Genomic DNA, 27,987 nt, shown 5'->3' with positions numbered 1-27,987 from the left:
TGGATGGCTGCTGTTTGCGTGTCCTCGGGGATGATGACATGTTTTTTTGTGCTGTCCTAACCGTTTTTATGAAGTTGTTTGTTAGGTTAAACAGAATGTGACGGTCAAGGTGGAATAGATAATTGCCGAAAGAAGGAAGCTGGAGAAAAAAATCGGAATTATACATTAATTCTGGATTAGAAGCCTTCTGATAAAAAGAAGTCACTTCGCAAGTGGTTTATTATTTTTTCGTTCGGTTTTATTTTTGTCTAAATATTCTTTTGCGGCCGCATTAAATTTAGAAAGGTAAGGATGCTGTAAGGTGACAAGAGTTTGCAAAATAACACCGTTTATGTGTGAATGTTGTGAAAGATTTTAAATGTTTTTTTTATTCTCATTTAGCATTAACATTCATAAGTGGTACCACTAGCTGTGATCACGTTATTGTTTTATTGTTTTTAGTTTTGTTTAAATTTGGTATCTTTTGTTTGACATTTCCTATACGTTTTGTAGACAGTGGTGTTTGTTTATAAGACGGGAAGTTGGTTGTCGGGGTGATTGTTCGCTTAAGAGGAAAGTAGGGTGTTCTAAATTCAAATTACGTCTGGTTTGGGCTGAATTTAGGTCGGATTAGTTTTCATATGTAACTAGGAGAGCTGTAAAGATTAGACTAACTATGATAAACCCGTAATGGCTTGTTAAATATTTTGATCAGGCAATGGCATGTGATCCAGACTCTGGGGACCAGGCTGTTGTTTACATCCATTTTTGTTAAGAGGCAGTTTTTTTTAAAAAAAATATTGAGTTACATCTAGACGTTCTAAGCAACAAACTGCGAATCAAAACCAGAGTTAGATCTTTTAATAGCTACACAATTCCAGTCGCCACAAGCCGTTATATATTCTCTATACTACAAAATGACTTTTTTTCCTCTTGGTTGAACTTGGGGCATCCAAACCCTTTGTTGAAAGACCTTCTGATGGGGGAAATCGCCTTTTGTCGCGGGGGGGCGCAGTTTGTTTAGGTAAAGTATTGTATTGTGTGTGTTGTGGTTACATTGTAGCTGTAAGTTCTGTCTTTGGACTTTTGTTTTGCTTACTGAGTTCCTTATATCAACGAAATGTCCGCACCTAGATAGCGACTCTTGTCTTTCGACCCACCGCAGGGAAAGAAAGTGTTTTTATCTTTCCTCGCCGAAGTCATATGATTGAATATCTCTGATTCCGGCGTGGGACTGGCGAGCAGCCTGGATTATGTGTTGCTTGGAACGCAAATAAAAGCTGTATTTTCCGCGACCATTTCTTCTCTCGTAAACGCCAGGCTCTTTATCGGTGATGCTGATGTCAGTGTTGAGCAGATGAAATAAAGTTAGTCAGTGCAGAAAAGTGTATCATTTTCTTAAGTACAACAGGGTTTTGTTTACGTTTTAGTTAATGCAAAATGGTTTTATTCGTTTTTTTATCTTTTAGTAATTCAATAGTAAGAGAGAGGTATTCGTCTAACCCCCAAGGTGTTACCGAGATCCCCCAATTAGCTGTTATGGCGAATGAAAGATGATTTTATTTTATCGTTGGTTTGCTTTAACAGACCTGTAGTCTCAATTACTCTTCGAGTATAGGAAACCTGACTTAATAAACTAGTGTATAAGAATCTCAAATAGGGCATTTTCCGCGTGATTGTTTTCATAACGTGTTAAAATATTCTCCGTCAGCTCGGAAGAGGCCCAAGACAATAGTTTTAAAGTAGCTACAGATAGTTAATTTGACCTTAGTTCTGTAAATTTTAAACTAATTCAATGCAAAGTACTTCATTCATCCCCATCGGATAAGTGTTAACAAGCAGTGTAAATACAACATATTTGAAATAAAATTGGTAAAAAAACAAAGCATAACAATATTTCTAAAAAATCAATGAACAAAACAGCAGAAGGTACATAAAATGATTGAGAGTAATTAAAGTGCATGTGTATTGTATGGACTCTGTCCTATACTACAACACAAAATTATAATCAGTTTATTGGATATTAAAGTACATGTACATTTTCAGAGGAGGCTCTATCCAATAGAGATCAATCACATTGATAAACTGTTCGTTACCCACATTATTAGTAAGCCTGATGGCCTGTGCAATGAAACTACATTTTCTTCTATTTTTGATTTTCTTCTTGCACCATGGAGAGCAAAAACATCTTCATCGGTTTTTTGTAACTTTTGCCTTCAGGTAGAATATGAGATGGGTCTTTAGTGATGGCATGGTCTTCCTCGGGATTTGATGGATATGTATATTAGTTGGATAAGTTTTAGAAATGTAAAAAATAGAAGAGACATTCAGCTCCAGCTATAAGCACTGTGAACAGAACTGTAAATAGGTTATCAGTGTGCATGACTCATTTGTGTCTTTTAGTAGGACTGAGTGTTTTGTTAGGTGAATTAACAGCTTTTGGAATAGATGGTTTCGCAACACATCCAGATGATTGCTATACTGTCTTACATGTTTCAGCCTTTCCACTAAGTGGACGCATGTACTATAACTTCTGCATAATACTTCAGATTTTGGATGTGATGATAGAGAAACTGTTAAAAAATATGGAATCTCTCAAATATTTTCTTGGAGCACTAAAAATGCTGAAAAGTCACAACACACTAAAAATGTAAACTTTTGCTTTTGATGGCATTGAATAAAATATTACAAGTCACAAGCTGACATGCACTTTTTTAACATATTTGCGGAGAACTGTACAGTATGCCTGTGTTCTGCCTCACCATATAGTGGAGAAGCCATGGTGGAGTTATTTAGCCTTGTAATGTCCTTACTTAACATGTTGGTAATGTTTGTCTTTCCTAACTTCGCTTACAATTTGAGTTGTCTCATTTAAGTACACAACAATATTCCTTTAAAGCTAAATGGCCTGTTGCTTTTAGTGTAGACTGTGCAACACTGGTGGATTAAATCGCACTCTCAGGTAGATATGTGAAGGCAAGTGATATTGTATTCTTTGATGGGTGAACAAGAAAACAAGTCGTTCTGGTTTTGGGTTTCACTGTAGCCCCATGCACAGTACAGGTGAACAGATATTTGCAGGAAGTAAATGGTTCTCTTGGCACCAGTGTAATTTAGTATTTGTTTTACAGGAAGACTTATAGAAAAAAAACTGACATTGTGTAATCTTTGTAGCTGATGTTAACCCATTGTACTGTACATGAGGTGTAGGATTCATCTGCTCCCCTGAAGAAAATTACGCAATACTTTTTTTCTTTTTGATTTTTTTTAAGTTGACCTTTTAAACTAATGTTCTAGCAACGTGGCTCCCTTATGTTTTGAACTGATAACCCACATAGACTGAGTTGTTTTCCTAAAATCTATTTATTGAATGTTGTAATAACCATTGCCTCATTCTTTCTGAATATATAATAACACCTGAACTCATTTGTGTGTCACAGTTGTATTGTTATCAATGCTGAGACCTGTAAAGTACATTTTTGCACTGTTTCGTTCTTCTTTGCACTTTGTTCTAGTACACTTAGCATTTGCAAGTTACAGTATATGTGCTGTGTTTGTTACGTCAAACCTGCTGCTAAGATTTTCTTTCTCGTTGTCATAGGGCACGTACTGTGACCTCTTTGGTCCCTGCAGGAAATAAAGTGCACCAAAGGTGGATGCAGCCATGGTCTTGATCCTGGGCAGAAGGTTGAACAGGGAAGATGTAGGGGTCCGTGATTCTCCTGCAGTGAAGCGCAAGGTCTTTGAAGTGGACTCCAAGACACTGGTGAACCATGACATCTTTGACTTCTCGTCAGGCTCCTCGCACGCTGAGAGCATACTGCAGGTGCTCAACGAGTTCCGGGACAGCCGTCTTTTCACCGATGTCATCATCTGTGTAGAGGGCCGCGAGTTCCCCTGCCACCGCGCGGTGCTGTCCGCCTGCAGCAGCTACTTCCGGGCCATGTTCTGCAACGACCACCGGGAGAGCCGCGAGATGTTGGTGGAGATCAACGGCATCCTCGCTGAGGCTATGGACAACTTCCTGCAATACGTCTATACGGGCAAGGCCAAGATTACCACAGAAAATGTACAGTTCCTCTTCGAGACCTCTAGCCTCTTCCAGATTGGGGCCCTACGTGATGCCTGTGCCAAGTTCTTGGAGGACCAGCTGGATCCCTGCAACTGCCTGGGCATCCAGCGCTTTGCTGACACGCACTCCCTCAAGCAGCTGGCCAGCCGCTGCCGAACCTACGCCATGCAGAACTTCACGGAGGTGGCCCAGCACGAAGAGTTCCTGGATCTCCGGCGGGATGAGCTGGAGGAGTACATCTCCAGCGACGAGCTCGTCATCAACAAGGAGGAGATGGTCTTTGAGGCTGTCATGCGCTGGGTCTACCATGACGTGGAGTACCGCCGGCCCATGCTCAAAGACCTCCTCCACCATGTTCGTATGCCTCTCCTGCACCCCAACTACTTTGTCCAGACTGTGGAGGGGGACCGTCTCATCCAGAACTCCCCTGAATGCTACCAGTTGCTCCATGAGGCCAGGAGGTACCACGTGCTGGGCAATGAGATGATGTCTCCTAGAACCCGACCTCGCAGGTAAAGGCAAAATGTGTCTGAATGTGCTTGTCTGCGGGGAGGTTTTGTAATGGTGTAGGTATATTGGATTTCATTTGACCAAATGTGAAACTTGGTCTTTTGTCCATGTGGTTTTTAAGTTAAGGATTAGGCATAAGTTAGTGACTGTCAGTGTTGCTAGAACAGCTCTGTCAGAATTCTTTGTTTCAATGTCTCCTTTCCATACACCTCTCAGATGAGTTGCCTGTCATTTTTATAAAGAGATTAGCCGTAATTATATGATTAGTGCACCTCCTGTTGGGGGAATTCAGACATGATAGTCTCTCATTCTTGTGCTTTCTAGTTATCCCTTGTTTACCAAATAGTTTTGTTTTTCTTTTTCTTTTGAAGTGGCAAGGCTGGGGTTGTGGAGTAAACATCAGCTAGCCAGCTCTTTTATTAAAAACATAAATTAATGAAAAGAAAGCCAAAACAAGCAGATAGTGGCAGGTGATAAGGTTTTTCTTCTGAAACTTGGAAGAGTTTAAAATCCAATAAATACTGTTATGCTTCCCTGATGTCTGTCAGATTTTATTGTTCTTGTTCCTTCAGACCATCTAGCTGGCAATTGGCTTCATGTGTACTGAGCATCAGAAGATGTCTGTCACTCCGTGCATGTTTTTGGAAAACTGAGTATTGATGAAAAGTTCTGGTATCATTTTGATTCAAGATCATTCATGACTGACCATGATACACCCAAGTCACTTTGACTGTTGCATAAGGTTGTCATCTCTTTAGTACATCTTAAGAATAAGACCTTTGAGCCAACAGTATACAGTATATTGAGTCTGGGCTAAGGTGGAGTAAGCACCAGTGGATCCACGTTTAGCAGGGTTTTGTATACATCACACTAATGGCCATCAGTGAGTGTGCCACAGATTTTCAGAATAATAATCGTCCAAGAGGGATGGTCTGGACAGGAGTTTAGTCTTTACAGAAATCCACTGGTGGTGATTAATGGCAGCCTAACAGCAAGGTATATACTGTATATATATTGTTCAAGTCCTGGCATTTCACTGGCCCTAACTGTCACACCATTACAGTATTAGAGTAGGACAGTGCGTAAGGCTTATGTAACAATGGCCTTCTTGTGAGATGAGAATGTGAAAGTTGTGCCCTACTCATCATACTGGAGCCCTGGTGAACATCTGTGGGTTGAGCTCTGACGATGTGTGGAATCTAGGACTCAGGGATCAGCTGACAGGCACATGCCTGTCCAGAATGTGCAAGTAGAATGGGCCAAATTCCCATAAGATAACATCTGCAGCCAGGCGCAGAGTATGTGTCACGTGTAGAAATTGAATTGCTTCCAACATTGACCCCACACACTTGCCTATTACTTTCAGAACAGACGCCATTTTCATCGAATCCTTTAATGACAAATGTAAATCAGCACAATCAATCGATCCAGTTTTTGACTTCTTCAATAAAATGTAGGAATTCTGCAGGTTAGATATGCCGGATATAACTGTATGATTTCTGAAATCTGAAATAACAAAACAACAGAAAAGACTTTCCTTTATTGTAAATTGTTCTGCATCACTTCATAGTACCATCATCGTTAGAGTTTGAAGGTTTTCTGTTCATGCCTATTCTATGTTAAAAAGAATAGGCTTTTCTGTTAAGGTCGATCTTCAGATACTTGTTTCCCTCCATTACAGTGTAGAGGTATTGTATCTCTTCAGTTACAGTGTAGGGGTATTGTAACATTGAAAAAAGACAATACACAGAGCCCTTATTCTTCTTTGGATGAAGGTGTTGGCTTATAAACCCACGTAGGAGGCAGCTGGCTCTGCAGACAAGGCAGGAGTTAACTGGAGTGCAGCCCGGTGTCAGGTAGCAGCTGGATGACGCCTACTCTGCCTTGTCAGTATCGAGGCAGAAAACAGAACGATGATGTCTTTCTCTGCACCCTGAGGGCCTCCACTTCCTGCCTGTTAAAGACTATGTAGTAGCCTATTTAATTTTCTACCACTGCAGAGTTTGTGAATTACCTAAACTCTGTTTTTTAGCTGACTATACCTTTTTATGAACTCACTGTGACTTTCTGAAGACAATGTCGAGACCAGGTGCACAGAATTGTAGAACAGGTAAGTTAATCGTTGTATCAATATACACAGTATTCATATACACTATATAGGAAATATAATTATTTGTATTATCATCTGCCAACACTCCTAATGTAAAATGGACATCCAGTGTTTATTCCTGTACCAACAATGTTGTTGGCCTGTTTCGTCTGTTATTCAGGCTTCAGTACTGTATATTTCTTGATTCTTTCAAAGTTTACAAGCAGTCTACAACGTCAGTAGGTCTACACTCAGCCCCACCTGCTGGGCAGCTGAGGAGTCTAGTGAAGTTATTGAATCTCACTGCCACATTCCTGTCTCCCACCCCCCACAGGTCTACAGGCTTCTCAGAGGTCATTGTGGTGGTTGGTGGCTGTGAGCGAGTGGGGGGCTTCAACCTTCCCTACACTGAATGCTATGACCCGGTGACTGGAGAATGGAAATCTCTGGCCAAACTACCAGAGTTCACCAAGTCTGAATATGCTGTCTGTGCCCTGAGGAATGACATCCTGGTCTCAGGTAAAGTGAATTGGTGGCCTCCGTAAATTAAGGCCTGTCTACTGTTGTATGTTTTCCATAATATGGCTCAATGCCAAGTTTGTTAAAGATGGCACCTCATTTTTTTTCCTTAACATTGTGGCCTAATGCATTTTTACAGCTTGCATGTTGAAACAGTCTGTCTAGTACTGCATTTAACTGGAGAACAGTATAGAGTTGAGGCTGTGGTGAGAAATATATACATGGCTCTCGGCCTACACAGCAGCAAGTCATGAATTCATTATTACCACATCCAGTACTCATCTAATTAAAAATATATTCAATATACTCCTCATCGCTCTGAATAAGTTTCACGACATTGTCCCCCCCCCAGGCATGAATAAGTGTTATTTTTGTGAGTTAGTAGTAATTGGTAATAAATTCAAGAATGTGAGGTCTTACCGTTTCCTGTGGCTTGACTTGATAGTGTTGCCAGGTTTTCTTACTAGAAAGCTTTATGGGATGGTTCTGTAGCAGTGAAATCACTGTACCACTACAATCTATAGAAAAACTTTGTAAACCAACATAAAAGTTTGAGGAAAATACGAGGAAAAGGTGAAATTGCTGTGCACATATTCAGTGCACAGCAATTTCAGCAATACCTTTCCATTAATATGTAATTGGTTACCTTACAGTGATATGTTTCATTATCAGAAAGGAGGGTTTGTATGTTTATATTCCTGTTATGTTTACAGGTTATATTTTAATAATAATAATAATTGCTTACACTTATATAGCGCTTTTCTGGACACTCCACTCAAAGCGCTTTACAGGTAATGGGGACTCTCCTCCACCACCACCAATGTGCAGCATCCACCTGGATGATGCGACGGCAGCCATAGTGCGCCAGAACGCTCACCACACATCAGCTATCAGTGGGGAGGAGAGCAGAGTAATGTAGCCAATTCATAGAAGGGGATTATTAGGAGGCCATGATTGGTAAGGGCCAATTGGAAATTTGGCCAGGACACCAGGGTTACACCCCTACTCTTTTCGAGAAGCGCCCTGGGATTTTTAATGACCACAGAGAGTCAGGACCTCGGTTTTACATCTCATCCGAAGGACGGCGCCTGTTTACAGTATAGTGTCCCCATCACTATACTGGGGCATTAGGACCCACATGGACTGCAGGGTGAGCACCCCCTGCTGGCCCCACTAACACCTCTTCCAGCAGCAACCTTAGTTTTTCCCAGGAGGTCTCCCATCCAGGTACTGACCAGGCTCACACCTGCTTAGCTTCAGTGGGTTGCCAGTTGTGAGTTGCAGGGTGATATGGCTGCTGGTTTTGTGATACATTTGATCTTCCTGTTCTGTTGATGTTTCTCCCGCAACCATTGTTTGCTATTATACCCATCTATTGTTGCAAAAATACTTAAGGCTATTTTACGGCTAAATTGGACAAAGACGTCTGTCACTGTTACACCTGGTTTCTTTTTGTCCAGGGGTAATTTACAGTATATTGCATTCACAAAAAAGAAAAAAAATGGTATTGCAGGTTCATTATTTTGGTGTAAGATTCTTGTTTTTTTTACCTCCTGTCCTACATAAAATGAATCTGACTCACTTATAAGTTACCTGCTAGAGAAGACCATTTACTGCTATTTTATGTTTTAGGTAATTTTTGCTATGTCCTGTCACTAGAGAGGAGCATGGAACCTGTTCCTCGATGTATCTTGCGAAGTCTGGACAGAATTTCCATTGAGTGAACACCCTGAACTTGAAAATGCAGGCCGCAGGAGCCAAGTACTCTGAAAGTATTACTCACAGCTTTCAGAGCACACCCTGTGTGGCTCCGTGTGCTCTGGGATCTTAAAGGTTGATTTATATGTCCACTCTTCCACATTCGCAAGAATGCCAAGGACAATTTACCAGTTGTCCTAGCTTCTCGGTCAGGCCTTCAGATGCAGCATTTCTGAAAGGAAGTTTCAATTCTGTGATATCGCCCGCACTTAGAAGAGCTTTGTTGGAGCTTCATTTACTGTCACTGGGACATGTGGTCCGTCAGTTTTCTTTGGCCTTAAAATGATTTTAGGTTCTCTCTCTCTTGCCAAATCAGGGTTTTTTTTAAAATTAGGAACAAGTAATTATTACTTAATATGACTGATACACTAACACTTACAGTATTTAGTACTATGAGATTTTCACAACTGCCAATCCAGCTATTTCTTCCTTATAATTGAAGTATTCAACAGTGTTAACCATGTACATTTTTTCCAAATTGCAGTTTAATGTGCTGTTTTCTTTCAGCCCTGACAGTTTCAGACCACAATGTCCTAATCTCTCAATCCAGATTGAAAAAAACTCAAATTCAAATAAAACTAATGAGCAATACTAGTAAACGGTCATGATTAAGAGCATTAAATGTAACTGTTACTTCCACAGTGTCCATAATCCGAGATGACAAGTTAATTGAGCACTCACAACCAGAGAGGGCTTGGGGAAACAGGAGACTGTATTTTCAATTTCAGATTTTAAAATGAGTACTATTCACAAAGGTACTATTTAAGTTACCTTGATTATAAATTTTTTAAAAACACTTTTCTGACGGTTTTCTTGCTTCCTGTAATGTTAATAATTCTATGCTACTTGCATTTCATGGGGACAACATACAACAAATTAGAGTTAATGGTGTCTTTTTAAAATTAATATGGGTCAATGCCATGTTTTGTGATTAAAGATCATAATTGATTCCTAATACTATTATGAAAACAAAAGCTTGAATAACCTGGGTGGCAAGTTTTTAGAAGTCTTGTGTCAATATTAGGTGCTTTCCACTGGTTGTGTAATGTATAGTTGTCACTATAATGTATCAGTTAAAAGGAGATTGTGCAACTTTGCAACCTGCCTTATTCTTTTAAGCAACATAAAGAAGCATAGGACTCCTTTAAAATGAGTTCAGTTGTTGCCTTGGGCCCAAAGCATTAATTACAAGCCACTGGAAAACAGCTCAGACCAGCCATTGCGTGACTATTTGCCTACATTTCCATTGTCTTACCTGACAACAGAACAAATATCATCAAAACAGGCCCAGAGACCTGATGGTCATTTGTGTCCCGTCTTACAAGAGTCAGGGTCAACCTAGTGTCCTGAATTTAACACAGTGTGAGCAGTGAGACATCTTTTGTGGCGCCAAGGCGTGAAAAGATTTAAGGGGCATCAAATCCTCCACTTCCGCTTTTCCAAGTAGGCTTTTCACAGGGAAAACAAAAAAGATTGTAATCAGTGAAAACCAATCCAACCAAAAATGACATACAGATAAGATGCCGGTATAAGAGCCCACTTTGAAAACTTGAAGCCAGCCTGAAGTGGAAGTGAAATGGCGCCAGATGTAGTATTGACAATAGAGTGGGTGATGCAAGGATGAAACTACCAAGCCTCTACTACCTGTAGATGTGGATACTGACTAACTGGCATTTTACAGTAACTGGTTTGATGACAAGCTAAACAAGTAAAACTAGTTTGTTTTATTTTAATTTCGTAAGTTCCTTTCTTAAATTGATCTTTAGGCCTAATTTTCAGTTGTGGATAAACCATGGGCAAATTGCCTATGTGATTACATAACTACTGTATGCATCGGGCTGTTTGCCCACACAGAAAAGGACATTTTGTCTGTTTATTCTTCGTGCTGACTGCAGATTAAAAGCAAGCTGCAAGGAGTTATTTAAATGTGTTGATGCCGGTTATTTAAAGGATAAATTAAATGATGAAATGGGTAGACTTCTAGGACGAGAAGTTGAATGGGAGTCATAAGCAGATTCAATCAATGCTTTTTAAAACAAAATGAAAATGAGGTGAAATCCAAGGTTGAACCTTAATATAATGGTCATTCGTTTGCTTTTCATTCACTTGCTGCTGGAGGTCATCATAGTGTATGCAGTTTATTAATAACTTGTGGTCCTTATTCTGTGATGTAGTAGAAAAGCATATGTTGGTACAGAAATGGAAAAATTAGCCATTTGATATAAACTTCTCACTTTCGTATCCTATTATGAATGACATTATTAATAATTACGAGTGACCCTCTCTCATTCCATTAAAGTACTTTCTGAAGATAATTCCAAAAATAGTTTGCAGGTTAATGCACAGAGCTCCAAGACTCCCATGTAACTTTGAGGAGTCCTCTAAGTGGTGTTTTCTGTTGGAATATTTAATTTAAAAGTCCAAAAGTGATCTAACCAAAAATGAAATTATACAGAGCCCATTTTATGTTACTTCTTTCAGAATTCTGTGCTTTATTTTTAAATCTGGCTTCAGGCTGGCTTCCAGTTCTCTCTAAATTTACATAAGGACTAAAGCTAACCATTAATGAAAATCTCTGTTTGTTGAAAACATGCACTTTCATTATTCATACAAGTGATATATTCTTGTTACCAGGTAACCTCAATGCAGACTAAACAAAGAAACAAGTGGCAGACCTACTGTAAGTGCATGTACTGTAAGCATAAAAGGAATATAGTTTAATTAAAAGGAACAGTGATAATGAATGCGTGAGAACAATTAACTGTTCATGGCTTTAATAAGTTGGAACGTATAGCCTAAGGCTTTAGGAACAGCAATGCTCGCTTTCTAATTTGCGGAAAGAAGCATGAGAGACATTGTCCTTACTTATTATAACTTCCCAAATCTTAATCAAAGGCTAATGCTTTCAGGACCTGGGTTAAAAATAATGGGATATTCATATAGAAAGTAAAGAAAAGTGGAAAGTACCACTACTGTGTATATTTTGATTTGAACTTGCTTTTTAATGTCTTAACATTTGTCTTATCATTAGAGCATGTTTTGGGTGGTATGGTGCTATGGCCTGTTTGTGCTGCAGTTTGTGTTTTTTACCAGTATGACTGCCTTTTTTGTCTTGTTTGTAATGAAGTGCTTCCTCATTAAACTTCCCTGAACTTTATCTGTCTCTGTGATCTACTGTATCTTCAAACACTTGGAGAGGAACCAATGAAAGATCGAAATGAACACTCTAACCCAGGTGTTCTAGGCTGAGGTTGATTGTACTTGATTGGCTCGTATGTGCGTGCTGTTTGTGAGTCTGTTCTGTATTATGCGCAGTCAACAGTGCAAAGAAAGAGGAATTTCATTTCTTCCTTGGACATTTGCATAGCAGTTGAAAGATTTGCATAAATCCCTCCTCCCCTGTGAAAATGGACCCTTGTTATTCCTCTTCGAAAGGAGATTGCTAGATTGAGCTATATCATCATTAGTTTAGTCCTAAAAGAATGTTTGGCAACAGACAAATTACAGGGCTGCGCTCCAATAGTTGGAGGCTCCAGGGTCTGTAATGATGGAGCTGCAATGTTAGCCGTTAAACTGAATTTTTGAAAGCCTTTAGGGCTGACCAGGGAAATGCTTTCTTCTGGGCTGTTTTGAATGGCGTGACAATACACTTAGGTAGAAATTCAATATTCACATGCAGAGAAAGACACAGAATAAAATGGTTAGAATACATTTTCATTTTGTCACTTGAATAAAGACTATAGAGTATCCAATAAATACTGGTTTCACAACTTGGTAATTCACCTCATAGAAATATTGAGGTATATTTAATTGACTTACAATGCTGTAAATATGGACATTTTTGTGCCATTTATTTCAGCTTCTTGCACATACCTGGGAACACTTTATTTTTGTAAAGTACTGCATTTGAAACTGTGACATTAGAACAGAGGATCTGTCTGGGCAAGTGTGTCGCTTGTACAGTCTCTTGATCTTTGAAGATTACATTAAGATTAGAACACAAAGTTAACACAAGCTGATGAATTAACTCAACTTTGCGAAGCAGAGTCAACCCCCTTTTGTGTCTGTAGTTTATTAAGAAAAAGAACTCTGTAAACACGGACTCATCGGACTGAGTAAGATCTGTTTGAAGTTTTTCAATGAGATTGTATTTACGCTTTCTGATGTCGTTGAAGCTCAGTAAGGATGTCTTTGGATAACAAGAATATAAATAATCTAGCTAATTAACTGAGTAGCTCTGGATTGTCTTTGCTTTCAGGAGGTCGCATAAACAGTCGGGATGTGTGGATGTACAATTCCCAGCTCAACATCTGGATTAGGGTGGCCTCCTTGAACAAAGGCAGATGGCGTCATAAAATGGCTGTCCTCCTGGGCAAGGTAAATAATCATCAGTCCTGTTTTGTTGTATTTGTACCTATAACATGAAAGTTTGCACTCATGTCTTACTTAGTTGGACATGGACAAGATCACCAAGATCACCAAAATGTTTGTTCTGTATTTTAAAAATAAGTCAGTCTTGCCAGTGTAGTGTCTATCGTTTTCTGTGAAATTATTCTTGTTCTGTTTTAGGAAGAATCCCCTATAGTTATTTATGAACTGTCGATATAGTTAAGTGTTTTATAAATATTTACATGGTACATTTATTTTTTTTAGATAAAATTGTAGAGTTTAATGTCCTCCAAATCTAAATTTACCAATTGTTTATCTTTAAGAACTGTTACACACTTAACTTTGTAATGGGAGTGGTAAAGACTATGCATATTTTCCTCAAGCATCACCAACCAGTCTTCTGTAAGCTATGTGTTGTCATATTTTTTGTTGCACATTTCTCATCACCCAGGATTTTATATAAGGATTTGATATTTTGTGATATTTTATGACATCCCACGTAAGGTGAGCCAACCTTATGCTTACAGCAAATGTATGGGTTCAAAATTGTTTGAGAAAACACCTTGGAAATTGAACCTCTTAATTTGGGGGGGGGTTCATGACTATTTTAAGTATGACTAATATCTTATCAAGGATATGAAGAGTTTCTTAAGAAAACATCTTGCCAAATCTGCATTTAGGAGATTAACACCTGCGTAATATTTTCAATATTTATACTTTGAAGCCTTTAAGAGTACAACTTTTATGGTTTCAAAAATCTCTCTCAATCATACTCTTTTAAACATAATGTGTGTGAAAGATATGGCAAAGTCTGTTACTCTTTTCCAGATCAGATACTGGATAGTGCAGATTGTTGTGTTGTGGACCTCCTCCCATTATTCTGTGTCCATGGCAATTGCTATGAAAATAGAGCATCATTTTAATTCACTGCCTAGTTCATGGCTGTGCTCATGCTTGTCTATCTTATCCACGGAAAAAGATATGACGTTTAAGTATATGGTGTTTGAATGTCATTTGGGGTTTTAAATCCTTTGCCTGATCCCAGCATTTGCTTCAGTTCTCATGTGAACGTGCATCTTTTTCCAACAATATAAGCAGAGACTGCCTTTTTAATATTCCATGTATGGGTTGAGATTAAAAGAAAGGTTAGCATAATGTATAGCTCTAATCAAATTTTTCACCCTTTTTTTTTTTTTGCTCACGAAAAGAACTTTTTCCAAAGGGACAAATAAACTTCATTGGTTTCTTTTTTTTCTCTTGAGCCATTTTGTTTTTATGAATAAATTCTTAGTACTTACCCTAAGCAATATTTATATATAAGCAACCTAAACCCTGTCTCTCTTTTATTGGCACTTACTGTACACTATCCAGTATGTTTCTGTCTTTAAGCAGGCAGAGAAATGCTTTCTTCTCCTGTTGTGTCTAATTACTAGGATGAAAGGTAAATTAATTGATACTGCACCAGTCTGACACTCAGTTGAAGATGGGGAGCTTTTCCAGCCTTCCTTTGTGCAAGTATCTGTTACAACACGTTGTAGTTCCTCTCTGTATTTTTCCACCAGGATCTAGGTTCTGCTCTTTGTATACTTTATGTTGTCAACACATTGAGTCCTTTATTCTATAGAAGACTTTAGCAGCAAATTTGTTCTTTTTTAAAAAGTCAAATATTTCTTATTAGATGTATTCAGGTGTGTTCTAGTTTACTGTGAACATAGTGTATAAGTCCAGCATTTATACTGAGCCACTGCACTTAGTACTGCACTTTTTATACTTAGGCAACAATTTAAATGATGCCAAGATAATATTGTCAGTAATGTGATGTACATTTCAAGGGAACTTTTTTTTCTGTTTATGTAGATGTGAGGCCCTTTAGTACTGGATACAAATCATATATTGTGAGTGTTTTGGTGACACCTTGCTGCTGTAAACGAAGAGATGTGTTTGAGGTCTTTTTTTTAGAATACTCTAAGCTATGCAATGGCTAATAAGCACTCTTAAATCATATGTACAGGTATGCCCTGGGTTGAGTGCAAACTTTTTTAAAAAATCTTTCCAAAACACTAATGTACTGTACAAAAGCAAAGTGCTAAGACCAGTATTAAGGTATTCCCCAGGTGTTGAATGATGACTTGTAGGAGCAAGTAGCTGTAGACATGTTAATTAGTGTAAACAACACTTAAAGGTATTATTTTCAGAACTAAGGCTGGACCTGCTACTGCAGTAACAGTAGAGAGACATGCAACAAAAAACAGACTATTGTTAGAAAGAATGCAATACAAATCCAGCTTCTTAACATGATTTATGTTTCTTTGTTGAACATATAAATGAAATTATTTTTTAGGTCAATGAAAAGATTTTATCTGAAAAACAAAGCTGCATCTTGTGCAGGTAGATTTAGTTATTTGCCCTACTGGTTCTGATCATTTTCGCCTGCATTGTGTGGTGAGGAACTATGAATGCCAGGTCATTGTCTTCAGAGCATAGTAAGATCACTGTGTACTTGATATAAGTTGTCCTATTTGCCCCACTTCCACCTGTTGGTTGGTTGTATTGTTAAATGCTGAAATAAATAAAGGAAAGATATCCAGATTTGGTTAATTTGTTGTGAGATGCAGGCATAGATCTCTGTTTTCTTCTGTAACTAATCAGATTCTATACTTTAACAGCTCTTTGCTGTTATAATAATATTCATATTATTCATATTCATATTTGGATAATATGGTCACAAAACTTTAACTTTGTTACCATGTCTAAGCAGCTTATGATTCAAATAAAACAGCCTTCATCATATGGGCCTTTTAAACTCTGTCAAAGCAGTTTGTCACAAAGCCTCATGCAGAGTCTGAACACAGAAGAATTAAGCTAAAATCAGTGAGATCTCTTTTAATACATCAAAGAACAAAAAATTACATTCTGTCTATGACAGTGTATGACTCATGTTCAGATAGAAGTTTAAAAGGTATGTATAATATACATAAAATATTACTGTTTTATATTAAAATAAACTAATGTCTTGATTTTCACCACTTGGCAACAAAAGACTGTTTCCCTTGGAATGTTTACATTACCTTACTGTTTTGGAACAAAGTGTTCAGTGTACTGACAGTCTTGCTTAATTGTTTTTTAGAAAAGTGAGCTTGCAACTTGGATTTCTTCCTTGGTATTGGTGTGTGTCCTAGAATATATGAAAGAGTTGTTTAGTCCCCAAGGGTCATGACAATCAGAAGCTGTCTCTGATACAACAGCTTGGAACATAGCCACAGATTGAAACTAGGGAACAGTGTCTACGGAGTCATGACTAAATTTTATCACAGGGTCAACAGTTCATGTCGACATTTTACAAGTGTATTTTCTTTGGAAGATTAACTTTTTAAAGAACCACTATTCTAAGTTTTTTTTTTTTAACTTGATTTGCTGTGTAAATTCATTCAGCTTTTCAAAAATCTAAATGAGGAGATTAATCTTAGTGAAAATACATATTTTGCTAAGTTGTTATATGATTTTTCTATCATTAGTCTGTTTCACCATTCACACTTAATTGATGGTCCCGTGTCAACAGTTCATAAATTCAAAGGTTTTTTTTTTGTGACGTGAAAACTGTGAAGTGAGCTGTGAACTTAGAAGCCTTCACATTGTAAAAGGATATCTGTTTTCTTTTTCAGTTATTGAGTAAAAGGTGTATTTTTCAATTTAAAGTAAGTTATACTGTATGCCTTTCTACATAAAAACACTATTCACCCAAGGGCCTTTTCATATTATGGGTTGAACAATAAACAAAATTAATTGAAAATATAGACTATGTATGAAATCCTTCAGTTATCACAGGATACAACAGAAAATTTATTAATAAGGGTTTGTGTGGCCATGTTTTGTACATTTAATAGAAAAATAATTTTATAGTGTCAGAATGTGTTTGTTGTTTCATAATATACTATAATTTTAGGCCTTTGGGAAATTAAATTCTGCTCTTCCACTCCGTAAGTGAGAGTAAGTACAGAGGAGCACCTGAAATTGACCTTTCAAATTTAAACATTACACAAAACGTTTGAACCAGAGATTCAAACCAAGGCTGTCAGAAAGGCAGTTAGAAAGGCCTGAGGAATACGAAGGACTGGATATCATCTCAGGCTGCACTTCAGACAATAAGCAGTAATCTACGCTCCCCTCACTGTAATGGAAAACACAGGAAGTGCTTTCCCCCTCTCCCTGGCCACTGGCCAGTCCAGAACCGTCCTGTGAAGAGAGCAGTTCTCCAACACGTATCTTTCAGTGTTTATTTTTATTACAGTGTTAAAATAACTCTATAAGGCAGTGGGTCTTAGCCTGGGCTATGAACTGCCCTTTCTGTAGGTGCAAGACATGCCAGATTTTTTTTTAATCATCAGAAAATCAAAACCAAGCACAACTACTCTGTTTCATCAAACCTAGGTCTTTTAAGGTAAACTTTAAAAATGATATATTATTTTAATGTATTCTTAATTTTCCTGTGTGATTAAAATAAATTATAGAATAAGTTATACGTTATAATATATCTTGTATATACAGAACTGACCTACTTCAGCGATTTTTGATAAGGGAGGCAAGAACATATTTTGAGAACCCAAGGGGTGCTGGCTGCAGTAAAGCAAATTGGTGGCGTACGGGGTGGTTTTGACACTTGGTGTCTTCTTGACCACGGCTCGGAGGTGCACGCCAAAGTGTGGCAGGTGAAGATGTTTCGCTTGGCCCTTTTCATGTCGTGCTCTCACACCTCCTTCACAGAAGGGATTGATAAAGAAATAGAATGGAGCATAACATATACCATCTACTAGGTTCTACTAGTAAATGTTTAGTCCAAAATTAAAATCTTAATCCACAATTTTAATCTGTATTTGAACATGAGCTTTAGGAGTAGATAGATGTGCAAGTTTTTCAGCCATGTATGAATCTGTTTGCAGCATTTATTTATGTACTATATGAATTTTGATCCCTCACCCCACGCACCTCTTTGCCTGACATTGAAAGTAAATGTTTACATTTTGTACGTCACATTATAATGTGAATACCAATTTTGTTTCATTCTGTAGGCAGTAAAGTACAGTGAAAGCTTTCAAACAATACTGTCTTAATACACTACTAACAGCAAAGTGCACCTTATGCACACATCAAAGAACTTATTGTTTTATGTAGTGTTTCATTTCAATAAGGTAACTTGTTCTACCAGTTTCTCTGAAAATAAGCTGCAGGGCTTCTATTGTTCAGCATATACAGTATTTCCATTAGTGCTATAGGTTTCTTGTAGGTGTATTTTGAATATGCTGCATTCTTGATCTTAAAAAACGTTTAAAATGTGTATTTGTATTGTTTTCTATTAAAATATGTTTGAAGAAATAACTGGAAAGACAGAGAAGCATGCTTATCAGTTAACTGTTGATCCAAGGGTCTTATAAAATCATTTGTTTAAACCTATGTAATCATAACCTGGATGATTGTCCAGATATGCAACTCACTGAACTAAAAAATGTTTGGATTAATGCCAATTTGTTTAATACTGTTCACATGTAGGTCATATAAATGCATCATTGTACTGTTGGTGCTCAAATTTGCAAAACAAGAAATACTATACTATTTTATAAATTAGCCTTTTAAATATTGTGTATTCCCTCTACTAGATTGTTTCTCTTAATCTGACCTGGCTTTAGTGAAAACAGATTTATAAGTTTTAACTGCACATACCCTTTTGTACCTGTTTTGTGTGTTTTTTTACCTCACTTCCTCAGTTCCTGTGTAAGTGCATGTAGCATGATAAATGGTAAAGGTTTAGGTTAAAATATTGTTTCGAGGGTGGGGTGTCTGGTACATGTACTGTAGGTATCCAGTGTGTTTTTTACTTGACGTTAGGCTTTGGGAGGAATGGGAAGAGAGCAAGAGAGGTGTTATGTTTACTGAAACAAAAGAATTGTACATCTTAATATAAAGAGTAATATGCTCATACTTTCAGTAAACTGTAAAACTTACATTTGTGTCTTACATGAATAATAGCTTAAAAGATTGAGAAAAGAAAACACAGGGGTTCCTAAAGTTCCTTAAAAAATGATCTGATTATCGCAGGACAGTTGTCATTGCCTTAAACCATCCGATGGAGCTGTTGTCCGTGTCTGAAGAGTGTTCGTCCATGCCTGTGCTCTGCAGGTGTATGCGGTGGGAGGATATGATGGCCAGAGCCGGCTGAGCAGTGTGGAGTGCTACGACTCCTTCTCTAACCGCTGGACAGAAGTGGCACCTATGAAAGAGGCCGTCAGTTCTCCAGCTGTCGCCAGCTGTGTCAACAAGCTGTTCGTGATTGGAGGAGGACCTGATGACAACAGCTGCTCCGATAAGGTGAGCTGACAGTGTGGCTGATTTCAGCATCTTCAGTAGAGCTTTCGGAGAAATTCCCAGCTAGAGCCTTTAGAATTTCATTTGGTCTTAAGGCAACCACAAGTTAAGTACTGTAATATCAGGGAAGACAATAAATTGTTAACAAATAATGTGTGAGTAATGATTGTTACAAAAGGGTTGCATCGGATTTTGGCAATAGGCACAATACATATTGTAAAACCATGATTTTATTTTTTACAGTGTATAATAAATAATGGTCTTTGAGATAAATGTTTGAGGCAATAAATGTTTGCACTTTTTAGGATAAAGTTCATGGGACATTAACTTTTTTCTAAAAAGAATGAAATTAGCAAACAATTTCTTGCTAGTGAAATATTCTTATTTGACAGCAGATCCTTTTTTCAGTCTGGGACATGATAAAATTCAGGGCAGTGAAGGAACATTAGCTGCTGGCAATTATTGTGGAATATAAAAAGCCCAGTATGCTCTGAGGCTGACAGGAAAACAGGCAGACAATGAGAAAGCAAAGACCTGGTATCGAGTTGCAGACAAGTGTAAATCTCCATCTGTTTTCTGGTCCTTCTTGCCACACATTCTGAGAGCCATCTGTTGGCACATGTTTACATGTCACACAGCTCACTGGCTAAGGGCCGCCCAGGACACACAGCATAGAGCATTGGTGAATTTTCCTAAAATAAAGTACCTACAATAGTGAGAAGAATTAGAGGTGAACCACTTCCATTAATCTTAATTGTTAGCAATGTGATGATGGTATAAGGCAGCATGTTGTTAACAACTATTTCACAGATAGGTAATAGGCTCCCATAATGTTAATTCTGCTGTTTTTCTACATTTGATAAAGTCTGTTGTAATTCTGGATCTTTTGCAAATACAATTTAAGCTATAAAAGCAGGTGAATCGAGGTGGAGCACCTTTGGCCTTTTTGGATGTTAATGAATTTGTGGTTGCTCCAAGCAATCATGATTCATAAGTAGTGTAATTTCATTTCTAGCAAAACTTGTCTGAAATCTAGAACTTATCATAAATTGCATTGTGTTTATATGCCTGGAGCTATTTTAAACGTTTTCATGATCACACACAGGGAAGTACAGATAAGAATTTCCCATTAATTACTGTACTGCTTTACAGTATGGGATGTTTGTGGGGATGTGTCATACGGCTGCTCAGTCCGAGGAATTCACCTACAGATAAATGGCTTCAGAGCACACACCTGCACTGGTGCATCTTCAGTTTTTCCACACTGAACAATGCGTACAGTTACTGACAATACTACAAAAGTGGTAGGATACCTGGTAACCAGAGCAACAATCAATTTTTTTATTATAGATTTTTAATAATATTGAAGTGAAGCTCATAAAACATAGGCTGTTATTGGAATATCTTTAAATTAGAGGATATGGTCCCGTCTCCAGAACACTATGTGATATTTACTGGTGCTTTAAATCCATTTCCTTTTCCTTGACCAACTCCACTTTTTGTCAAAAGCTATTATTCCATTTAAAAGGACTGTATACACATGTATTCAGAATATTGTGTTTAATATTGTGCGCACAGGTTTTGGTGTTCTCTTTCTGATATTTTGTATTTTACCTGCTACCGTGTGCATGATTTCAAATTGTTTTGTCGTCACAGAATGTAAAGTGTTTTGTGTACTTGCACTATAATATCCCCACAAACTATCTTAAAAACTGAAGAAGGGCCAGAACCAGTTTGCATTCCTTAACAGCAAAGCATGTGGTTATAAGGTTTGAGACCAGCATTATTTTAACACATTTAAAGTATGCCTGTAACACTGGGGAACTTAGCTCTGTCTGGAGGGTTTTCCATTCACATCTGGAATCATTTCTTCTTGGTGCTGTAGGCTTACAAAATGTTTCCTGGCCTTAGTCATAGTCCTTACAATTATGAGTTTTTGTTTAAATTTTAATGAATCTGTCAATTTAAATTTAGACCATAAGATTGATTAAATGATGATCAGTAAGTGAAAAGATCCTCAGTAGTTTTGTTTGTTGTTATTTCAGATAAAATACTGCTAGATATTTTAAAATAATACTAGATTTTTATAAAGAGATTTTTTTTTCTGGATCTGTGATCTGATTGACTGAAATATACAGTACATATATAGTCAGTGATTATGGAGACCAATTTATTCTTGACACTCTGAAGGAGATGGCTGAATATGACCATTTCTTTTTGATTTGTTGCATCATCTTTTATCAACATAAAGACAGGTTGCCATTCAGCACATTTTCTACACAAGCTTGAAAACCATGTGCAGAAAATGAGGACAGTATTTTTTTTCTGAACAAATCAAGAATGTGGAGGATGCATTTTCAAATATTTTATGTAGCACATATACTGTCATTCTGAACTCAGCATGTCAGCATATACTGTTTGGCCTTGTCACTTACACATAATATTATAATATTTTGGCATATAGGATTATGTATCTACAAGAACACAGATTATTAAAGTTGTCTTATTGTAACAGTAGAGGAAAAAGGTTTTATCATTCTGACTCCCAGCATGAACATTACTAGAAAAAATGTAAACTATTACAGATTAGTTATAAATGTTCATTGCTGTCTTTTGAAACATGCTGTATATAAATTCAACTCTCATCTCATCTGCAGCTTAATGTGCCCATCTTCACCAGAATAATTATTTCTCTTTAATGCTTTGGCAGTGTTTCTCGATGAGTCCAGGACCAGGCTTTCCAGGGATAAATGGAGAACCTTTTTACCTCCTATTTACATAGCTCTGAATTAGTGATGTCTGAACTGAGTGGGTGCCACCCCATCACTCAAAACATACCCACAGTCTCTTGACAGCTAATCACGACCATGTGTCTACCAGTTTCAGCCAGTCATGCACTCAAAAACTGGCTTACAGTCGTGCCAGGACACACTGTATTACTGCAAGAGCCAGGCTGGCCAAAACAATTGTTGCTTCTCATTTTAGTATTCCATACAAATCATGTCATTCTCTTTTAGAAGAGCTCAGGTCATGGAAATTGTAAATTTAGTGGCACAACGTTGATGTTAATCTATACTGAAACGCAACTTTAAAGAGCAGAGTTACATCACTTACTGGAGAAACCGCCAGGGTCAAACAGGGTGTGGTGTGTTCCTTTTGGCTCTGAAAACCAGGAGGTTTACTAGTTCACATATCCGGGTTCTGCATCTGCATATTACTTAAAATAAACCCAGTCCCCAAGAGCTGTCACATCTGTGTCAAGATTGTTCAGTATTACAACAGGAATAAAACACTATTCAAAGAAAACTGTCATCCATTGATTCATGAGAAAAGACATGCACTTATGAAATGTAGAAACATAAAATCTTATGTAAAGTATGTTTTATCGTGTGATTGTTATTCTGATTCAAAATGAATTATTCAGTAACAATATAATAATCTCACCATCTAGGTTTCATTGTCATACCGTCTTTACAATAAATTAATCTCTCTTAATAATGGACTGCTGTGAAGATTAATGAAATGTGTACAGGTTTTAAATGTTTAGATGTATATTTATGCAGTTTTCCAGCTTGTATAAAAGTACATACAGTACAGTATATAACCTCTGTTTTCATTGGCAGGTCCAGTCCTATGATCCTGAGACCAACACCTGGCTGCTGAGGTCTAACATTCCCATTGCTAAACGCTGCATCACTGCAGTGTCTCTCAACAACCTCATATATGTGTCTGGAGGCCTGACCAAGTCCATCTTCTGCTATGACCCCATTGAGGATTACTGGATACATGTGATGCATACGTTCAGTAAACAGGTAGGTTACATGTTTATGAAGTCTGGTGTTGTTACAATTAGAAGGATATCAGTAGACTCCAAAGTCCTTTTCTAGCCTGAAAAGTTTAAGTAATTTTGGCAGTTGTAAGACTGGTCTGATCAAAAAAAGAAATAAAAGTCTTTGTTTGAATTAGTTAATTACATTTTATACCAAAGTTGTGAGAATTTTTACAACAACAAACTATTCTCCCACAAGAGTGTGTCCAGCTTTGTCTCCATTGATTGGGTCTGTGTGTCTTTGTGCAGGAGAGCTGTGGCATGTCGGTCTGCAATGGCAAAATCTACATCCTGGGTGGGAGGGGAGAAACCGGAGAGGCCTCAGACAACATTCTGTGCTATGACCCAGCCACAGGCATCATCACTGGGATGGCAGCCATGCCACGACCCATCTCCTACCACGGCTGTGTGACCATCCACCGCTACAATGAGAAGTACTACCACTCCTGACCAGCCACTGCCCGAGACAGGCCTCCGCTGCAGGACTGGCACTCCCAGGCCATCAAGCCCAGGGGTGCCCCCACAGAAACCATAGAGTAGATATAAGCTGAGCCAGCTGTAGCAATATTTTGTGCCTTGGTACCATTTTAGATTACAGGACAAGTGGATACACCGCTTTAACTGGTTTAATCTTGTATGCAGAAGCAGAAAGTGTGGTTGCTACCCTCAACGTAAATAGTATGGATGCTAGAGTTTATAAGCATATTAATATTTGGAGTTTAGGTCTGAGTAATTATACTGCATGTTTAAAGTTAAATATGGTCAGATTAAATCTGGGGTTTAATTCCTTGTAATAATTAGAGAAGCCATGGTCCTTTCTAACTGTGAGAACTTCCAAAGCAATGATATGCACATTTACACCAGTATGAACAATAAACTACTAATAGAAATGTCAGAATTCCAACTCACAAAAAAACAGGAAATGAAATTGTCCAGTCATTCAGCAGTTAGGAGGTTAAACATTGCAGGTTCTGAGTAATAACTAAATGATGTGGGAGGGTAATTATCCATTTATAGTAATGTGATCATGTTTGTTCATGCCCTGTAATCTAAAGTGCTCTGTTTTTATAATGCATCTATGTTTCTCATGTATGTTTATACTTGTCTTTTTGTCAGCTTATATTGTACAATAATCAGTTATCTTTGTCTGATTTTTAATTATTTGCTATTTTTATTATAAAGTGATGTTTTGCATTTTTGTTGTTTTTGATCCAACATTTTATCTTGATAACAAGCATAATTCTGTAATAACCAGACAGCTCTGACTCCTTTGCCCTCCCCCTCACTAGAAGCTACAGGGAGGAATTACTTGTAGCAGATGGAAAAAAAAAACATGATTTCTTATCTATCAGCAGCTTTGCAAGTTATGCTAAAGTGTCACTGTGCTTTTGTCAGGACACCCAGAACATACAATGCATTAAAATAAAATAAGCACAGAGCAAATGCAGGACATGTACTGTACCTGCATAGCATTGAGACCCATATTCCATATTGTTTCAAAAAGCTAACACATTTGTAACAACCATGAGGCAGGCCTACGGTTTTTGTTTTATATTAACATATATTTAAACGTGTAGTGACTAGCTTCTGCTTTTGATAAATGCACCCAGTAATGTTTTGCAATAGACATTTTATTTGATCAGTGATTTTCACGTGCTCCAAAATCAGTCTGCATTAGATGAGCTGTGTAGACTGAGATTTTGAAAAAACGCATTTTAACAATTTTCCGGAGAGAATTATTTCGGACAAGACTGTGCCGAAGGCCACCTACTTCATGGGAGCTATGAGATGAATGTGGACTGGTCAGTAAACGTTTACTCTGCTTTCCAAGTCTTAGGTGCAGAGTCTCATGCTGTGAATAAGCTGTCTTTCTTTCCAGGCCATTTTGTCACTTTTCATGAGCAGTGTTCTATAACAGGGGCTCTTCTACGTCCTTCTTTTTTGTATTCTGTAACTTTTGACAAAGCCCCACCTGGACACCACTATCTGTAGATAATGTTTTTGGGTAGATTTAATTTAATATTTTAGAAATATCTTGTAAATACTTTTTTATTTTTACTGTATCAGTAAACGTTTATCACTTGAGTTCATGTAAGAGAAGTGTGTGGATCCTGTCTGCATTTTCCTAGCTCCTTGCCTCATGGAACTTAGTTGGTACCTGTGATTTTACAGTAGGAAAGAGTGATACTATCTGCCGTTCGGAAGAAAGCTGAATCATTACATTTGGGTAATAACGTATGCTGTTGTGTGCATTTAGTATTTAGTCTGACAAATTGTGTTTTGTTGATTTTATAGTAGTTCTTTGTTTCCATTAAGCTACAATTTTATATACTTAACAGTCTATGTATAGCTTCAGGTATAGTATTTAATGTGCTTGGGGATGACTGCTTTTGAATGTTGGTATTTCTAGTGTCATTAATATCAGGCAAGGACTTGGTAATGGAGATAAACAGTACAGTTAATTTTAGTTCCTCAAGTTTTCAGTGTGTACTTAAAGTTTATAAAGGAAAGAATTTCTCTAATAAGGACAACATGTTAATTCTGAATTTTATGAGGATGTGTTGGAAGTCTTAAAAAAAAAAAGCCTTAACAAAATAACTTTTAGTGGGACAACTACTGATTAATATTTACAGACGTGGGGTTAAAATAATGAGATTATCATATAAACAGAAATCTAAATTGAAGTTTATTGGAAGTGCAACAAAGAAATGATTAAATATTAAAATAAAGACTTTGAAGCTTAAATATTTGAGATCAATTACAGGAAGTTAAAAATCTGGAAATACTGTGCTAGTGCATGATTAGGTGAGACGGAACGATCAGACAGGTTTGCCTCTTGTTTCATGCCATGTTCTAATTGTCTACTGAAAGGAATAACCATACATTTTCTGAAATAATTTCTCTCCCATTTCTTTCTGTGTGTCTGTGTAATTCCCACCTCCTGGTTTCAGTCAAGGGCCAGTGAGATTGAGCAGGATTGTGACAATGCGGCTGTGGCTACAAGTTTAGTGAGTATCATATTTACACGAATGCCAAGTTTTAAAGGTTTAAACAAGATTTTTTAAATTATTATTCTTCATTTCTTAATGGGTTATTGGAGTTGTGTTTTGAGTGTTGTTTTATTATTATTGGTATATACCATGTGATGCCGCTGTCAAAATGGAAGAAACTGGTGAAATGTAGAGGATAAAGCAGCCCGTCAGGGGTGAGGCTGCCTGTGGACATGGAGAGGCTGTCTGAAGTGGCAAGGGATGTCAGTCTTGTGGGAGACGAAGCAAGTGAGTGGTGTACCACACACTCCCAGGCAATTCGGAATATTATACCTATAGGGGTGACAGAAAAGTGGTTTTCTTCTAATTGTGACTGTGTTGAAGGGACTACACTCCCTTATGAGTTCTCCAGCTGGCTAATAAAGACAATGGTAGACCATTCTTATTGGAATTGTCCTCCTACATTTATTTTATAGAACTGAGCCTCTCCAACCAAAGATTCAAGCTTACACACCCTGTGATTCAGATAATGGATTTATTTTATCTCCTGTTTATTATATATGCTTAACATTTAAAGATTAATAGTCTGTCATCTCAAGAACAATGCAGTGAAGGCCAATTATGATTGTAACTGATGCTGAGATATTGTGGCATGCCTTCATTTAATCATGGACAGGTGATATAATAGCCTTTTCTGGTGTGCTAAGTTGATTTGTTACTGAATTTTCTATTAGACTAGTTATCTTACTTTGCCTTTAATTACAACACAAGTGCCTTGAAATTATATATCAATTTAATATTTTGTTTGTTTGTTTTTTAATATTAGAGTATGAGAATACACAGCATTTGGTTAAGGAAAACAAATTCAAGCCAGTCTAGGTAGAACACCTATATCGAGAGGGATAAATTAAACTTAGCAAGTAAAAGGTAAATCAAATAATTCCATAGAACAAATAAAGTGAAAAGTGTACTGATTAGTCTGCTCACATTTACTGTTTATAGCATAACATAACTGGTACACTGACACAAGAATTTCAGGAGAAGACTTAGTTGATGGTGTATGCCATACAATGGTCAATTCCACAAATCATTATTTTATTTGGAGAGATTGTTGTTATGTAAAGGCTGCATGTTAAAACTAGTTAACCTTTTTATTGATAAGCCAGTAATTGACATGTTGTGTAATGGTTGCATTATAATATTGTGTGATAATTTTTTTTCTCTCACCTTTCATTTTATTTAAACATTTTGTATGTGTGTTAAGCCACTTGCGTATGATTGTACTAGATGTATCACTGATGCCTTAATAAAGTAACTTTCTCCTAAATGATTGCCATTTTTATTGAAACTTTTCTATTGTAATTTTACTTTGAAGAGCTAGGGGCCTCATCACTGCCTGAAAATGTTGGTGGGGTGGTGGCTGCTTTCGTGCTTCTAAACATTTTCAAAACCTTTTCTTGCCCAGTGAGTCTGAAATACATTAAAATAACTGTTG

General features: G+C 37.4%; 1 protein-coding gene across 2 annotated transcripts; it reads left to right on the top strand.

The window, feature by feature from the left end:
* The first annotated feature begins 44 nt into the window (after positions 1-44).
* On the top strand, positions 45-27,819 carry klhl24a (kelch-like family member 24a). 2 transcript variants are annotated; one of them, XM_088615900.1, is made up of 7 exons: positions 45-285; positions 3,581-4,563; positions 6,985-7,169; positions 13,186-13,304; positions 19,488-19,676; positions 23,297-23,485; positions 23,752-27,819. In XM_088615900.1, exons 2-7 carry the CDS (start codon positions 3,644-3,646, stop codon positions 23,950-23,952), a joined length of 1,803 nt encoding a protein of 600 aa, XP_088472026.1. In that variant the 5' UTR covers positions 45-285; positions 3,581-3,643; the 3' UTR covers positions 23,953-27,819. The 2 variants fall into 2 exon arrangements, with proteins under 2 accessions (XP_088472026.1, XP_088472036.1); XM_088615910.1 differs by lacking the exon at positions 45-285 and adding an exon at positions 905-1,003.
* The last annotated feature ends 168 nt before the right edge of the window (positions 27,820-27,987 follow it).

The sequence above is a fragment of the Lepisosteus platostomus genome, chromosome 2, assembly GCF_059453375.1.
Source record: "Lepisosteus platostomus isolate fLepPlt1 chromosome 2, fLepPlt1.hap1, whole genome shotgun sequence".
NCBI lineage: Eukaryota > Metazoa > Chordata > Actinopteri > Semionotiformes > Lepisosteidae > Lepisosteus > Lepisosteus platostomus.
The sequence above is the reverse complement of the archived record's forward strand: the minus strand, read 5'-3'. Positions and strand labels throughout refer to the sequence as shown.

What these genes read in the sequence shown, in the direction of transcription:
- klhl24a (XM_088615900.1), top strand. Translation starts at nt 3,644, where the DNA reads ATGGTCTTGATCCTGGGCAGAAGGTTGAACAGGGAAGATGTAGGGGTC. An exon ending in CCTAGAACCCGACCTCGCAG is followed by an intron (nt 4,564 to 6,984) that starts GTAAAGGCAAAA and finishes CACCCCCCACAG; the next exon opens with GTCTACAGGCTTCTCAGAGG. An exon ending in TGCATACGTTCAGTAAACAG is followed by an intron (nt 23,486 to 23,751) that starts GTAGGTTACATG and finishes GTCTTTGTGCAG; the next exon opens with GAGAGCTGTGGCATGTCGGT.